This window comes from Electrophorus electricus, chromosome 9, assembly GCF_041902795.1.
Source record: "Electrophorus electricus isolate QZ-2024a chromosome 9, ASM4190279v1, whole genome shotgun sequence".
In the NCBI taxonomy this organism is placed as follows: domain Eukaryota; kingdom Metazoa; phylum Chordata; class Actinopteri; order Gymnotiformes; family Gymnotidae; genus Electrophorus; species Electrophorus electricus.
The window spans coordinates 17,316,304-17,334,400 of NC_137505.1; the positions used below are offsets into that span (position 1 = coordinate 17,316,304).

The 18,097-nt window shown below is 40.2% G+C and overlaps 1 protein-coding gene across 1 annotated transcript; it reads right to left on the bottom strand.

Moving 5' to 3' along the window:
• Positions 1–384: 384 nt before the first annotated feature.
• col8a1a (collagen, type VIII, alpha 1a) lies at positions 385–10,730 on the bottom strand. Its single transcript, XM_027005148.3, has 3 exons — positions 10,634–10,730; positions 3,624–3,852; positions 385–3,538 (listed from the first exon to the last, which is right to left on the bottom strand). The coding sequence occupies exons 2-3, from the start codon at positions 3,847–3,849 to the stop codon at positions 1,611–1,613; spliced, it is 2,154 nt and encodes a 717-aa protein (XP_026860949.3). The 5' UTR covers positions 3,850–3,852; positions 10,634–10,730; the 3' UTR covers positions 385–1,610.
• Positions 10,731–18,097: the final 7,367 nt, after the last annotated feature.

Sequence of the window (18,097 nt, forward strand, 5' to 3'; positions counted from 1 at the left end):
TCCGACGGCGCAACATCCCGGCAGCCTGAACACCTCCAGCATCGCTGGGCAGGCTTCGAACGTTGTACATCTAAGAAGGGTCTTGTTATCTAGGCCTTTCCAGAAAAGTACTAGAAGCGGTAATTATAAGTACGTGGCCTAAGTCGTTCTATTAGGCTTTTGCTTGGAGCGTTAAATTAGAAAATGAATGCAGCAATTCACAGTAAGGTACTAATTTAGTGCTTAGAAAAAGTCCTACATTGAAAAGCGCTGTCTTTTGGGTTTAACGATTTAACTATATTTTTGTATTTAAAAATACTACAGAATACTACAGAAAATAATACAGAAATTATACATGTGCGTATTGGTTTAGACGGTAAAGGGAAAAGACACATTGTAGTGGATGTAAATCCTTTATTTAAAAAAAGACAACAAAGTTAACAATAAAAATGCTCAAACATCTGTTTGGATTATATAAGCACCATTTATCTAAAAGGGGCAACATGAACCATACAAAACATTGTTTTTTATTTCCCCTTTCAAGCCCTTTCCCCCATTCTAATCAGACAATCAGTAGTCAGCAAGAGCAGGTGAGAAGTACAGAGTATATTATGTTACATGTAATCCGGATGCAGATTCTAAAAGATATGAAGGGAAATACAAGAACATGCATGTGTTGTGAAATACATGGTTGTGTGTGTTAGTAGGGCTAAAACTCACGCTGCATTTCAAATATTGCTTCTGAGAATGCAACACAGTGGTTTTTAAATGAGCATTTGCATTTAGGATGGGAGGGGTTCTCAACAAATCAGTCTAACAAAACACGAGCAGGTTGTGAAAAGGTATGTGCTCATATCTAATGTGCATAGATACAAGCACGTGTGCATGTGCACACACACACACACACACACACACACACACACACACACACACACACACACACACACACACACACACACACACGCGCGCGCGAACGCACACACACTTGATACATTCTATCATCACAATTTTGATTTCTATTTACTTGGCATTTGTTTGAAAATATGGATGTGCAAAAATAATACATTTAGATATAATATAGGAAAAAAACATGACTTCCTGAAAGGTACTTTTTCATGTTTTACCTAAGATCTCAATTAATTTCAGTACAAGGACATGTGGTAACAATTCATGAAGAATGTTAATACTTTGGAAAATATGTTTGCCTTGACATCTTTAGGCAGATGCCACTAAGCTCATATATGACACATTGTCATAAAATAGGAAATTATCCCAAGTGTCCTAATAACACTAAGCTCAAACTCCATTTATTTAAAAAATACACAAATTCATTAAATTACCATAGCTGTAAAACTCTCCCTGTTATTGTATGACCTGAAACAAATATTTGGCTGTCTGTGCAGTTTTTGTACAGTCAGTATGGTGTTCACACTGACACAATACTTTGAACTATGGATGAGCTTGGCTGGTGTAGTATTGCAGAGAAGGTTTCCTGAGGTACTCTCCTGTGCCTTGATCTACTGAGGTTTACAAAAATGTGTAAGTCTTTTTTTTTATGTTATCCATCTTCTCTTTTTTTTCTTTAGTTGTTACTTTCTCTCTCACATCCATCTCTCTGGGTCTCTATTGGTCTACATGGGGTAGAGAAGGAAGCCAGAGAAAGAGGAATGAACATATTGCCCTGCGTACAGTCCAGCAGCCTGGTCAGATGGTAGCTGAATATGAACAGTGTCTCCTGGTTGTAATGGAACCACGGCACTGCCAGATGCCTGGTCCAGAGTGCTCTTCTTGTACTCATCATATGTGTACATCAAGGGCTCTCCATTTCGGTACAACCCTACCCATACATTTGCACCCTTGCAGTGCACATGGTATGAGAAGTAATAGATTCCAGGAAGATCACAGGTGAACACTCCTGTCTGTGGGTTGTAGTTTTGTCTGCCATTATACAGCAGCTTGTCGAGCACCACTGGTGTGCCAACAGGAGGGAAAGGTGTGGTCAACTGAGCAGTAAAAGCAGGCATCTCTAGACCACTGGCACCCATTATTTCACTTCCACCTCCATACTTTCCCTTCTTGTACCCACTAGCCTTCACTCCATCAAGGGCTGGCCCCATCTCAGGCAGAACACCCATCAGGTCAGGGGAAAGGGCTGGTGGTCCAGGGAGTCCTGGAGGGCCTGGGGGACCTGGACGACCTGGCTGGCCTGGGGAGCCACTTGGGCCTGGTGAACCAGGTGGGCCAAGAGGCCCAGGAGTACCAGGGCTTCCCTTACCTGGAGGACCAACTAGGCCAGGTGGTCCATTTTCTCCCTTAGACCCTGGGGGCCCAGGGAGTCCAATTGGTCCTCCTGGCCCTGTAATCCCTGGTATGCCTTTAGGTCCTTGTGGCCCTTCTGGACCAGATATACCCACTTCTCCTTTTGGGCCAGGCACTCCAGGTGGGCCAGGGGGCCCAGGTAGACCCTTGTCTCCTCCTTCCCCTTTGGGGCCTATAGGTCCTGCTGGTCCTTGTGGCCCTGGTTCACCATCCTCACCTGGTTGACCTGGTTGGCCTGGCAGTCCTGTTGGTCCTCGTTCTCCTATGGGTCCCTGTTCCCCCTTTGCGCCACCTTCACCATCTTCTCCTTTAGGTCCTGGTGCACCTATGCTACCTGGAGGTCCCATTGGCCCTGGAGGACCCAGAGGACCACCTTCTCCTGGGGGTCCTCTCATACCTGGTGGACCTTCATATCCTTTGTCTCCTTTTGGACCTGGAGCACCAGGTAGTCCTCCCATTCCTTTATCACCTTTTGGGCCTTGGAATCCTGGTTTGCCCAATCCAGGTAATCCTGGCTTTCCAGGCAAACCTGGTGGTCCTTGTAATCCTTTATCACCAGGGACACCTGGCTGGCCTGTGAATCCTCTCTCGCCTTGTTTTCCAATGCCAGGTGGCCCTTGAGGCCCTGCTTCTCCATCCTTTCCAGGTGGGCCCTCTGAACCTGATGGTCCAGGCTCTCCTGGTTTTCCTGCTGCACCAATTGGACCTGGCAAACCAGGCATGCCAGGCTTGCCAATCCCTGGCAGTCCTTTATGCCCAGGGAATCCTGGTGGTCCAGCTGGGCCCTTTGGTCCCTGTGGCCCAGGTTGTCCAGTTCCCTTATCCCCTTTTGGCCCAGGCAAGCCTGGAAGTCCAGGTAAACCTTTGTGCCCTGGTTCTCCTTTGCCTCCTGGTGGTCCTGGTAGTCCTTGTCCTCCTGGTCTCCCAATTCCTGTGAGACCTGGAGGTCCAGGGGGACCTGGTGGCCCTTGCAAACCTGGTTGTCCTTCTTCTCCACTAGGTCCCTGTTCACCCTGTGATCCAGGAGGACCCATATCACCTGGCTTTCCTTGCAGGCCAGGCAATCCAGGTTTACCAACTCCAGGCAGTCCTGGAGGGCCAGATGGGCCTGGATTTCCTGGAGGGCCTGACATACCATTGCCTTGAAGACCAGGAGGGCCTGGAGGTCCTTGAGGTCCTGGAGGCCCTTGAGGTCCAATTTCCCCTGGAATACCCTGCTCACCTCTAGGAATGGTCTCACCTTAATGCAAGAAAAATAAGACTATATTTCTTGTCTACAAGTGAAAGAAATCAAAGAATGATTAATTAAATTCAGTTATACATACCTTTTTTGTCCTTGCCTTTGTTCATATACATAGGTAACTGTGGAATCTCCTTCCTGTAGTGTGGGTACTGTATATGAGGTAGCTCTTTTCCCATGCCCATGTGAGGTATTTGTGGTATTGGCTGGTGTTGCTGATGATGTGGTTTGTGGCCATAATATGCCCCTCCAAAAACTGTTGGCAGCAATGCAATTTGCACCAAAACCACCAAGAGAGGAACCATGGCCATGGCCTGAGGAAATTAATCAACCAACATTAATTAGTCAATGAATTAATCTTAATAAAATGATCTAATAATTATCAATTATTTTACTTTTGAGTCAGTAGACAGTTTCAAGCAATCAGTTTTTAATCAAACCAATCAATCAATCAATCAATAATTAGATCAGTGGCTCACTAATCAATCAATAATCTAATCAAACAATAAAATCAATGACACAGTCAATCAACATAATTGTTCAATTTTTCATCTTTTGCTTAAACATGCAATGTAATGGATGTACTCGCTAATATAATTTTGTTTTGGTACTAAAAGAAAAATAATAGTTTGTTTAGACATTTCCAATGGCTGATGTATCAAAATTTATAACAGTAATATTAAGATTATGTCCCATTGACCTTTGAAAATGCCTTAACAGATTTACCGAATGCTTTAGCAAATATTAATTCATAAATTCTCTGTAAACCAAATTCTCTGCCTTTAATGAGAAATTCAAGATATATTGCTGCACTTTGAAGAAATGAACAGTAATATATTCAAAGTAATGTATTTTAAGACTAGTACTGATGCACTATTTGTGTAATATCTGTATTTTTGGTCTGCTGCAATTATGCATTTCTGCAATACATATTTTTCTAAAATAAAACAAAAAAAATGAATAAAGCAAACACAGCAATAATTATATTTTGGAAATTTGATAGTGACTTAAAAATGACAGAAGCATGTAACAGCACCACCTACTAAACAAGAATATATTACCAGTCATAATTCATTATTTTGCATTGATTCCCTCTATTGGTCACCCAGAGTTATTGCAGTCTCTTATCAAAATATGTTAATGCCTGTATGAAGCCTAAAATAGGACTAGATCTATTCTGAGTACACTAAACGGCAAAATGTATCAGGATCAGTTGTAATGTATGATGTAGGATAAAACTAATGCATTACACATTATTATTCTAGTCAAACTTTCATTTTTGCCTTTCACACAATTTTGATTATAGTTACAGGAAAGTCGGTACAGCTAGATGGATTGAAAGGCTTATTGTACTTGCAACACTTTTTTTACTAAAAGACATTCAGTGATAGAAGCAATGACAGAGTATTTATCACAGAGTATAGTTTGAATGCGAGCACTTACAGATTTACTATTTTGGCCTGTGTGTGGGGGGGTGGGGGGCGGAGGTGGTGTTAAGCCCTGTCTCTGCCTGACTTTTTTGTGACATTTTCTTTCATCTCTGCTACTGCCAGAGATTGGCCATGGTTGTGAATTATCCATTGTTCTTTTGAATTGCAGTTTCAAGCTGTGTATGTGCGTGTGTACGTTTGTGTGTGTTTGTGTGGACTAAGAGGAAGAGTCATGGCAGCCATGGTTTCAGAAGACTTCGGAAACTTTAGAAATTAAAGTGAGTGAGAGACTGAGAGTGAGAGTGTGTTTTACTGAACTGAGACATTTGACAAATGCGTTACAATTAGACAGTCCAGGACAAGCGGAAGCACTCTCCACTTACACTCCACTGATACGGCATGCAGTCAGCAGGCACCAACCTTTGAATTTGGTGTGTGTGTGTGTGTGTGTGTGTGTGTGTGTGTGTGTATGTGTGTGTTTGAATGTGTGTGTTTGTGCACGTGTGAGTGTATATTGACATGTAGGCTGCAAATGCTGCTGTATGCAGTTGAATGGACAGGGACATTTAGAGAATGTCACACCATTACCAGCACAGGAAGAACAATTTCCAGAACTATCCACTGAGTCTCCAAATTCTCTTCTGTTCTCTTTTCTATATTTAGGAGACTAAATATTTTTATTTTAGTTCTGAGGTATGTTGAAGAAAGTTGTATATTTTCTTTACTTTGTAACTTCCTTGGAATTTGTTCTTACAATTTATACAAACATATTCCATTATTCATATCACTTTTGACAGTTTGCCTGAAGTCTGAATAAGAGTCTTTTTGCTGTAAGTTTGTATTAAATTTGCTTCAGATTTGGGTTTAGCCTGACAGTATTTAGTCTGATGTAGGTTTGATATTTGCTTTATTGTAGGTTTTTCAGGGGCTACAAAGTGGTGAAGAATCTGAATTTCTGAGTAACAGCCTTGACCTTTGATCTTTGTCAGGCAAATGGTGATTTTCACATAGGCATGCCACAGACACTCCAGGATTTTGGCTCTTTAAGCGGAAGCAGAAATGCCCATGGACAAGGTACGTATGTAGTAGCAACATGGTCCGCCAAACACACCCTGTGTGTGTGTGTTTAAAACCCATGAGTTTGTGTGTGTGTGTGTGTGCTTATACATGTCTTGTGAGTGTTTACAGTTGCAATGTAGTAAACAAGGTTTCCAAAGAGACAGGGCATTTCAGGAGAAGGTCCGTCATCAGCTGTAGAAGCACTATGAAAATCTTGTGTGCAGCACAACAATATTTATTACCTCTACATCTTTAACTACAGTACACTGGAATCTTCTTCATATAGAAGATTTAAATACATAAAGAATTGTTATTCCATATTTATATTTCAAACCAAACCTGATCAAGTTAAGAGGAGAAATAAATTTTTTCACAGCTTCACCGATACGTTCCTAACTCAGGTGCGAAGCAGCACACTGCTGGGGTTTTGCCTCCAGAGTTTCAACATTCTCACATTAAAAATATGTAAACATAAATAAACACATACAAACACGGACAAATGTCAGAACTTTGCCTTTGTTATCCTGATGTAGTGTTTAAAGTATTGTTTTAGTCTGCCTCAAACATTATGAGCTGTGGAAAGACATTAACCTATAACCTACATAAGTTCAATGACGACAGTACTGTTAAAACTGACCTAAACTCATTTCCAGCTGGGAATCGCACACACCACATGGCTGCACATAATATGGCCAGATTCTTACGCATTCTCACACACTTGAGTGTTTGTGTGTGTGTGTGTGTGTGTGTGAGTGTGTTTATGTCTGTGTGTGTGCGTGTGCGTGTGTGTGCATGTGCATGTGCGTGTGTGTGTGCATGTGCGTGTGTGTGTGCATGTGCGTGTGTGTGTGTATGTGTGTGTGTGTGTGTGTGTGTGTGTGTGTGTGTGTGTGTGTGATTTCATATAGGACAGGGGAAAAGTGGGATAAGGTATTAAATCACAGAGTGCGCATATTTTTATATGCGTAATTACTAACAAGGAATGTCCAGAGGATAGAAGGGGATACAATCTATAGAAAAAAACAAAGAAATCAAAAATATTCTGATACTCTATGATGGTTAAATCATATTTGCAGTGTAGCACAGTATCTAAATATTAAACATGGACAAGAAAAACACAGAATAAGTGACCACAACCTTGAAGTGAAGAAGTGTTTTTCTTTTTCTGTATTTTCTCTTTTACATTCTTTTACACTTTTACACTGCTTTGGCAAAGTAGCCGTGACAGCCATACCAATAAAGCATTATAATAAAGCAGTATAATATATCTTTGTAATATAGAATTATAATAAAGCATTATAATATAGAATTATAATAAAGCATTATAATAATGCATTATAATAAAGCATTATAATATAGCTTTATAATATAGAATTATAATAAATCTTTACAATATAGCTTTATAATATAGAATTATAATAAAACATTATAATATAGCATTATAATAAAGCATTATAATATAGCATTATAATCTAGATTTATAATATAGAATTATAATAAAGTATTATAATACAGCATTATAATATTGAATTATAATAAAACATTATAATATAGCTTTATAATATAGAATTATAATAAAACATTATAATATAGCATTGTAATAAAGCATTATAATATAGAATTATAATAAAACATTATAATAAAGCATTATAATATAGAATTATAATATAGCATTATAATAAAGCATTATAATAGCATTATAATATAGGAATTATAATAAAACATTATAATATAGCATTATAATAAAGCATTATAATATAGAATTATAATAAAACATTATAATATAGCATTATAATAAAGCATTATAATATAGAATTACAATAAAACATTATAATATAGCATTATAATAAAGCATTATAATATAGAATTATAATAAAACATTATAATATAGCATTATAATAAAGCATTATAATATAGAATTACAATAAAACATTATAATATAGCATTATAATAAAGCATTATAATATAGAATTATAATAAAACATTATAATATAGCATTATAATAAAGCATTATAATATAGAATTATAATAAAACATTATAATATAGCATTATAAATGAAGTGAAAATGAATGAGAAACCTTTCCCTTCTTTCTTTCCCAGTTCCTCTCCCTGAAAACCCATTAAAACAATGCCAAGACACTTGTGGTAGAACAAAATGTTTTCTGGGTGCCTGTCTCTATCACTCTCACATACCTCTTTGCCAAACACACTAATACGCACACATAAACACATTCAAACTTTTCAATATATATATCGTACTTTTATCAGATCATGTTCTTGTCCTAGGCTTGCATAGTACTGGGAGAACTGGAATTCTGTCTTAAGCAATAAGACACACAAAGATGTTTTTTGATGGTCACTGTTCTACAAATATAATCGGTGAAAATGAATTGCACATACACGCACACACGCACACGCACACACACACACACACACACACACGCACACACACGCTCGCGCACACACACACGCACACACACACACACGCACACACACACACGCACACACACACACACACACACACACGCACGCACACACATACGCACACGCACACACACACTCGTGCACACACACTCACACACCCACACACACACACACCACATTCAAAGGTTGGTGCCTGGTGACTGTATGCTGTCCTTTTCTGTCATTACTCTCATTATCATCTTCTCCCATCATCACTCACGTTGCCGCTTTCCACTGAGTGAAAGAATAAAAGTTTATTTAATTTAGTTTTTTTATGTATAATAACTTATAGGGAACAGTTATTGTCACAATGAGAGTCATGTTTCAGTTCTCCAGTCACAACAGCTAGTTTAGCACTCCTAGCTTCTGGCTAATTATCTAATGTGTTGTTCAGGAGTTAACGACATGTGTTCTAAATAAGACCACTGAAAACCTGAGTAGGTATGGGTGATCTGAGTTAGAGTCAAAGAGCTCTGCAACATTGTTCTTTAAATGCTTTAATTGTGGCAATCTAGCAGAGCCTGGAAATGGTGTGTTGGCCAAAGTTCTTCACTAGTGTATCAGATAAAATAATACTATTCTAGATAGAAGAGCACTAATCAACCAAAAGAGCAATGGTGCTGGGACAGGAACAGTAAAGTCTGTATATCCTGGACAATAAGTTTGTCTAGCTAACCCATGCTCTACATCTCTTCATTCATCCATTCAACAAAGAGCATTTTCACAGCAGACTGATAGTAAGAGTGAAAATTTCAGCAGTAGCCTGTTAGCCTCTCTTTCTCCCAATCTGTATGTTTGTGTGTGTGTGTGTGTGTGTGTATATGCGCGTGTGTGCGTGCGTGCGTGTGTGTGTGCGTGTGTGTGTGTATGTGTGTGTGTGGGTGTGCGTGTGTGTGCGTGTGTGTGTGTATATGCGCGTGCGTGCGTGCGTGCGTGTGTGCGTGCGTGCGTGTGTGTGTGTGTGTGTGTGTGTGTGTGTGTGTGTGTGTGTGTCTACACATGCATGCATCCATGCGTGCACACGTGACTGTGTGTCTTTCTGTCCAGTTGTCTACTGAATCTTCCAAGGCAGTGTCATTATTGTGCACACTGATAGTGTTAACAGTAGCCAACAGCAAAATCAACACCATATCTCTGCTATCTGGTATCCATGTGTGTGTGCTCTGGATACAATGTAAACTGTAATGTAAAAGTTAAATGTGAAAAACTGTACTGTGGCTGCAATCAGAAGCATCATAATCAACAGCCAGTAGCCTCTCTCATACTGGCCCTACATGTCCTTGACCATAGGAGAAGAGTCCTTATCTACCTGAAGTTAATTCCCATTTGAGACATTTGGGCTTGATGCTCAAATGACAGTGCTCAAACCTTGGACAACATATTGTGTATCACATCTCTTTGTTTCTATGAGGAATTAGCTCACTATCTCTCAGCTAGTTTCTGAACCCACGGTCCACCTCACACATGCGCACACACACAACTTACTTGCTAGTACACAAATGAAATGGTGACCGTTAGCTATTACCAGAGGAGGGCGCTACCACACAGGCCAGCTCATTCTCTCATGACAGTGAACTGGTACATTTTCACAGTTCTATGGATAATCCGAAATGCCTCTTATTTTACTTTAATTTGTTAAATTGAATTCACAAATGTCTTTGTGAGGTCTATTAGACACATTCATCTGATGGTTGTTTTCCATGTATTGTGACTGGACATTTTGTTCATGCTGCACTCCAGTGCTAAAATCCCCAGGATTAGCCATGACCTGTGGCCAACACACAGGTCTCCCTAATGTTGGTCACAGTAAATTTAAATGACCCGACAAAAGAAATTTAATAGCATTGCTGTGCTGTATCATCAAGGTAAACATTTTATTTCCTACAGTAACAAGGACCACTGAGTCCCTTCATACAGATACATACAAATTAATATTTGTATACTTTTAAAATCATCCATTATCATTTGCTTTTGCAAACAATCTGGATTTACCGGTCAAAGAACAAAATTTTACAGCACACATAATGCATAAATAATTTATTGTGATCGTAATGAAGCTCCTTTTTAATTGGACCAAATTACAGAATAAAATATAAATTCTTGAATGTGGGAGAGAAAGTTATGAAACCTGATTTACCTTACCTTTCTGAGCGTGGCCGTATTGGGAATAATCTCTGGGATACACACAGTCCTGCACACAGAGTCTCTATACCCCCTCACAACTGGATGGCTGAACTTAAACAGTAAGCACCCTACACACACTCACCTTATATCTCCTGCAAGGAGGGGTCAGTATGCAGGGGTGGGGAGAAAGAGAGAGAGTATGTGTATGTATGTGTGTGTGTGTGTGTGTGTGTGTGTGTGTGTGTGTGTGTGTGTGTGTGTGTGTGTGTGTGTGTGTGTGTGTGTGTGTGTGTAGGGGTGGAGGTGGACAAGAGATTTTCAGCGTAGGGATGTCATAGCAATTTATTCTTATTCAGACTATGGTCTAAAATGAGATTTGGGTGATGTTTCAAAATCACCGTGTAAGCGGTAACACACTTCTAATGATGTTATAATATCTAGATACTGAACTAAATGAATTTGAAATTCCTTCTTTTTCTCTTTAATAAATATTGAGATATGTCAGTCTAGAAAATTCTATAGACAATTACTGTACACACAAAAAAAATAACTGCATATAACTTTTGGAGAGCTGGATTAAACCAAGATTGTTAACATTCCTATTCAACTCCCAAAGTCTTTTTTATTAGGAGGACATAATAAGTACATAATTGGTTGAACATTTACTGATGGATTTAACTGCCTGATCAGTGGCCTGGCATTATTGTTAGCTACCATAGAGTTAGCGAAGGAAAGAAAACAGAGGCAGGAGACAGTGAAGGGCTCTTTCCAACTGCCCTCAACTCACAATGACTAGTGGTTGATCCTTTTATGTCTTCAGTGTGAGGTGGGAAAAAAAAAAAATCAGTGAGCAGTGACTCTGATCAAACAGGTGTGACCTGGATCTCGTAGGTGAGCAGCTCAAGCTGTCACTCAGTCAGGCCCACTAGCCAAATGAGCAACAAGAGCATGAGTTAACCAAGACAATGATTGCTGTTTTGCGTGGAGTCTGGAGCAGGTACGAGGTGCACCTCAGTCCCAGATCTGCAATGCTGGCCCTTGTCCAAGGCACAAATTGGAGGAGAAGATTCATGTGTTTTTCTTTGGTCCGCTGAGTAAGTGGGATATTCTGCCCGAGTAAATGGTAAAAAACAGATGCAGTGAAGGTTGAGGGCCTGTCACATAGCCCATTCTAAAAGGGTATGAGAGAAAGAGCATTCTTTGCTGGCTTTCCAGCTGGGACTTTCTTCTGCGTACTACTCCTAAATCACTTACTCATTCACGAAACCATTCTTTTTTTTTTGTCAACTCATTCTCACACTAAATTTTAGTGCCCAACCCCAGTCACAGAAGTCTTCTCAAAACAGGTCTTGAGATTTGTTACACATAATTTGTTACACATTGTTACAAATAATGCAAGAATCCAATACACATTGTTATGAATGAAACAAAAATTAACATTACTGGAGGAAACAAATCTGTAAAACATTAAACAGCTCATTAAACAAGGGAATACCACCATGACTGCGCAGAACAAGGGCATGATCCAGCAGGAGAAGGCACCTTCCCCCAATAATGCACACACCCCCATGTGCACATGCACATTCTCACACACACACCAAACTCAATTAGCCATGAGCGTGTTTGCCCACCAAACAACCTGGCCTCGGCATCTGTTTCTTTGTTTGAATGCAGGGGAGAGTAGACAAGGTCTGTGAGAGAGAGAGTGGGAGAGAGTTGGGTTGGGATGAGAGAAGGGTGAAATGTCACCCTTTTTTCAAGTATCTTTGCTGGATATAAATGACGAGCAGTGTTAATGGCACGTATTCTTTTGTTTGCTCTGTCTGTTGTGGTTTAAGCTCACTCTCACAGCCAAATATGGATAACGTGTCGAGGACTAAAAATGAATATCAAAGTAAAATTAGATAAAGTAAACAGGTTTTAGGGAAAGGAAAGTTTGGGTTTTAGGTGAATTAGAGTACTAGAATCGCACTAAAAACACGATGAAGTGAACGAATTTGCACTTTTAAACTGTAACACAGTTTTTGATTGTTGGCTAGGAATGTGTTCAGCTACAATGCCTCAAATTAACCCATCTCATAAATGTGGTGTGTAGTGACATGGTAGTTGGCTGGCCTAGTTGTTCATATGTAAACATTTGTACAGTTTAGGGTTTGTTATGTCAAATTAGCAAGAATAGGTTTGGTTGCTGGAGGCGCAGAGGGTTCAGGGACTGTATGGTCAGTGGTGTCTGTAAAGCTCTGTGAAAGCCACCTCCCACGCAGTAATAGCTCTCCTCTGCCATAGAGCAAGCAGCCGTCCATCACCATAGGAACCTATCCTGGGACACCCCATTAGGAAGTGAATTTAATATGATTCTCCACCTCAAAACATTACTTATCTAAATATACACGCATGTGGCCACACATACACATATTCCGAGCCACATGACAGTTCAACCAAACATTTAGGCAGACGTAGTTTTGTTAAGGATGCTGAAATGATTCAGTTAAAGCTATTTAGCTTGTCTCTGTTCACTCAGATATTTGCACATATTGTGTGTATGTGTGTGGTCTGGCCAGGGTCCCCCATGGGTCTGATGTTCTCCAAGGTCCTGTCCCTGCTGGGGAACCCTGACTGGCTGTTCCACACAGCAACAGTAAAACTATTGCCGTGGTGACTTAAAGCTGTCACTCAGGAGATTTAGGAGTCCCAGAGGCCATTTTAAAACCTTTACTTCGACAGTGGAGGGTTCTTTTTCTGTTTTTGTAAAAATAACCTAAGTGTGTGCAGGTATACCTGCACAAAGAAGTGCATATTATATTATTATTATTATTATTATTAATACAGAAGTGCCATATTATGAAAAACAATAATGATCTATTTAAATATTTTATAGAAACATATGCATGAATACCACAATGCCCCTCATCCTTCCAGAAAGAGTTAATAATTCATATTAGTATTAAATATACCATGATGGAAAGAGGGTACTCAGCACATAGCTAAGATTAGCATTTCAAACATAACAGTTTAACTGGAAACACCCTCTGTAAGATAGGTACATTTATACATGGGTGTGATTCAGCAGTGATTTTTAAACTACTGGTTAATATGGCAAATGCGTCATTCTTATTTATGTGTAAAACTTTGTAAATGCACCTTTAAGAAATCACAGAGACAGATTATGTGAGAGTGTGTGTGTGTGTGTGTGTGTGTGTGTGTGTGTGTGTGTGTGCGTGTGTGTGTGTGTGTGTGTGTGTGTGTGTGTGTGTGCAATGAGTAGGAGGCTGATGTAGTTTGCAAAGCAGTGTTAGTTTACCCCTCCCTCAGACACATACACTATGCATCACTGTCATTTTGTTCATTTATCTTTTTGCTATTTATCTAGCAATAACTGTGCAGTCAATTGCAGTTATGTATTCTGCATGCCACAGCTAAGAGATCCTGTAATAGATTATTCCAGGATACATTTTATTGTCATCTGTACACAATGTCAGGTCTCTTCAGAGTGAGAATAATTTGTATGAAAGCGTGCAAGCATGTCTGACCATATGTATCCGTGTGTGTGTGTGTGTGTGTGTGTGTGTGTGTGTGAGTGTATGTACAGTGTGTGGGTGAGATGTGTGTTTAGCTGTAAGCGCTTAGTCAGGCAGCTGGCTCAGTTCTCTCACCCTAATGCTCCTCCACGCACACTGCCCATAATCCTCAGCCTCAGTCAACAACCTGTAACATTCCAGCCCTGCAGTGGAGACAATGACATCATCTCTCTGTCATTACCTGAAGCAGAGCAGACAACATAGATCCATCAAACAGGTGCCATCTCCACTGTGATACAGTAGGATGCCTCTTAGGCCTACGTTTTCCTACAGACAGCCACAAATATACCTTATATAAAAAACACAATAAACCCAACAGACGTTCATATGCTCCTATGCTGCAGGCTGTGCAGCCTGCACGCGCAGAATCTGAGACTGTAGTGGCCCCATTGCACTCTTGGGTTGTTTGTGATTGGATGTATGTATGTATGTGCAAACTTCTGTTACAGCCAGGAGCATTCTCCAAACCATTAATTATATTGTAAGATGTAATTTGACACAGAAATTTGGAAAGGTGACCAACATGCTCATGTTAGAAGCAACACACACATTCTAATCTTGGACATGTGAGTGTGTGTGTGTGTGGGCTCCTGTCCTATGGTGCGCAAGAAACAGCTGTCAGAGAAGCGTGGAATTGGCTGTCAAGCTCCATTTAGGCCAGACAGATTATCCCCTTTTTTTTTTAGTCTTCCTCCTCCAAGACACACATACACACACAAACACGTGGTCGAACACAGTCATTGTGTTTTGTTAGTTAAAGCAACACATCTCCCAAAGTGTTAATTCTGCTAACAAATGAAAATAATCTTTCCTAAATGTTACCCAACAGCTTTTCATTTATCATTAGCATTTTAGGGATGAAACATTATTATATTTCTTTCACCAAGCTTTTAATTTCTATATCACTTAAAGTTGTCACATATTAAGACGAACATGTCCTTGTTCGAATGTGGCATACCCTAAAACGCAGGACTGAAATTGTTCCAGTTGTGGTGGAGAGAAGACACAGGCCAGGTGTTTGTATAAAACCATTCATGAATTAACTGAGTAGCGAGTGGCATCACTCATGTGGCATTACCCTTGTGTACTGTCATCTATAGGAATATGGAAATATCAGTCCAGGAATAGAATTTGCATCTGGCCTTACATTCCTTATCCATGATATAACCATGCAAAGCAATCACTGAGCCTCATGGCTTCCACAAGATGGCTTCCCGTGCCATTAAGATCCTCCACCTATGTTTAACAGTTGGCAAGAGACTATCATAAACATGCCTGGATGGAGGAAAGTTAAAACATGACTCTTCAGACCAGACCGCTCATCAGACCCCACATCAGACCGCTCATCAGACCGCTCATCAGACCGCTCATCAGACCGCACATCAGACCGCTCATCAGACCGCTCATCAGACCGCACATCAGACCGCTCATCAGACCGCTCATCAGACCGCTCATCAGACCGCACATCAGACCGCACATCAGACCGCTCATCAGACCGCTCATCAGACCGCTCATCAAACCGCTCATCAGACCGCACATCAGACCACTCTTTCAGGCTTCCTGCTCATTACATCCAGTTATATACTGCAGAGGTCAGTATGTGGTTTTGATTTTTAAATAATTTTACACTTTTTGTAATCTAACCTGAACCTGCAATTTGGACATGAACTATATGTTCTCTTAGGAATTCTCTTAGTGGGCTCATGTTGTTTTAAAAGTTAACATTATTGGTTGTCAGACCTATTTTACAGCTGATACATTCAGATGGTACAGCTGGTAGAACCTAATACAACTCACCCGTGAAGCTGCTAAAATTAGAGATTGTAATTGAGATTTAGTTATTTCCAAGGTAATGTAATTTTCATAGACATTATATTGTGATATATTTATCCTTATGCATAAAAATGTAACTGCACATATAGGCAGACAATGTGCGTTAGAGGAAAAATGAGAGCTTTGACCATTTCACCTCTCACAGACCTTTTCTAAGAGACAGCAGATTCACACCACACAGCTGTATGGGATAACACTTTCCCATGCAAGGCTGCAAAGTAGACCTCTTGATCTGTTTGTGTGTGTGTGTATGTGTGTATGTGTGTATGTGTGTATGTGTGTGTGTGTGTGTGTGTGTGTGTGTGTGTGTGTGTGTGTGTGTGTGTGTGTGTCTGTGTGTGTGTGTGTGTGTTATGGCCATTCTTTGGATTCAGGTGTGTAGTATGGTGTTTACCCACTTGCCCTGGTTCAGTGGTCTGGTAAGCATGTGACAGATCTGACATTTTGATGTGATGTAGGATGAATTCTGACTCCATATAGAGTCCATATAATTTTTGTTGACACATAACCTCTTCATTGTGGCTATGCCAGCATCTTACTATGGTTCCATTGGTCCAAAATGATGCCTTTGAGGAGACTGAGAAGAATGAGAGAAAAAAAGAATGAAAGAAGATGTCTGAATGGAAAATGCTAAAGAACATGTGAAAAGTCAAATGTGTGCATGTGGAGGGAAACACTTTAACCAAGGAAATTTTGTTGGACTTTAAATTAGCTATCTTAGAAAGGCACAGAAGAAATGACATTATCCTTATGATGTCACACTGACAGGTGAAAGGTCAGCAGCTATCTTGGATTAGATAAACATGCCAGGACACCCATTCTCACACCTAGAAACCATCTTAGGAGCTCCTAAATCCTGTATACTGCAGAAAAAGCAATGCAAGTAGAGCAAATCTGCAACTATATTCTCCTCTTGCCCCAAAGGCAAATATGTGTATTATTTTATCTTGTAATTATACTTATATGTATCTCAGGAATTTCTAGACACAAGGAAACCAAAGGGTTTTTTTGGGGGGGGGGGGTTTCCAAGACTTTTCCACATAAAAATCATATTCATACAAAATCTGCAAGCCAAAACATAGCTGAACACACACACACACACACACACACACACATTGTAGATAATAAAATTGGCCACTTGGAGTAGAAGGGGGATTCTTCGTGACATGGAGGTGAATGCTCAGCATGTTTACCTGGGACAATGACACTCCATCACACACACATACCCACAAGATCTGTGTTTGTGCACGTGGACGTAAACATAATCAGCAATAATCCACACAGTGGGCAGCCGGTTGAAGCTGGGGGTGCTGTCGTTACATAGCCTGAGTGGCGCAAGAGCTGTGGATGAAGAACGGGTGGAGGTTAAAGTGTGTCCGTGAAGATGGCGCACGGTGCGAGTGGCATGTCCTCTTCATGGCAGGCATTTGTTGTCGCTTTAATTTCATGCCATAAAAACACCGGACGTTTGCCAAGACCCTCCACTGCCAGTATCTGTGTGTTCCTGATAACTGTTAGGGAAAAACAGCTGACGTGGAGGTACTCACCAATGTAAAGAATCTCCCACAACACCAGCTTTTACGTCTGATTTTATTTTTCTCTCACATTAGAGTCGTTGTGTTTAAAAGATGCTATCTTCAAATTTCCGTCTGTGCTGTATTTGTTCTGCTGGTGGTCGATCTGACCATCCTGCTGTTGCTACGCCAAACAAATCCTCTTTTACTTTTACAGCCTCTTTGTCTGTGTTGTATTCATGCAGTCAACACTGTGCTTATTCAGCACGGTCCCACAGCAGGAGCTGCGCTTCATATCAGAATAAACTTTGTCTTAAGCAAAGACTCAGCGATATATGTGTATTTGTATTTCACACAACTGGCAGGACATTATGCCATGTCTCCTTATGATGCTGAATGTGTGAAATGATGCCAATAGGTTGCTCTCTAACGTATTGTACATATTTTTAATAAGTAGACTGATATGTTGGACTGCTCTCTTTTTAAATGTTATCTTAAAGTGCCACTTCTGCAGAGCCTAAGTGAGAGCAGCCTTGTTTATGTTTGATCATTCGCTG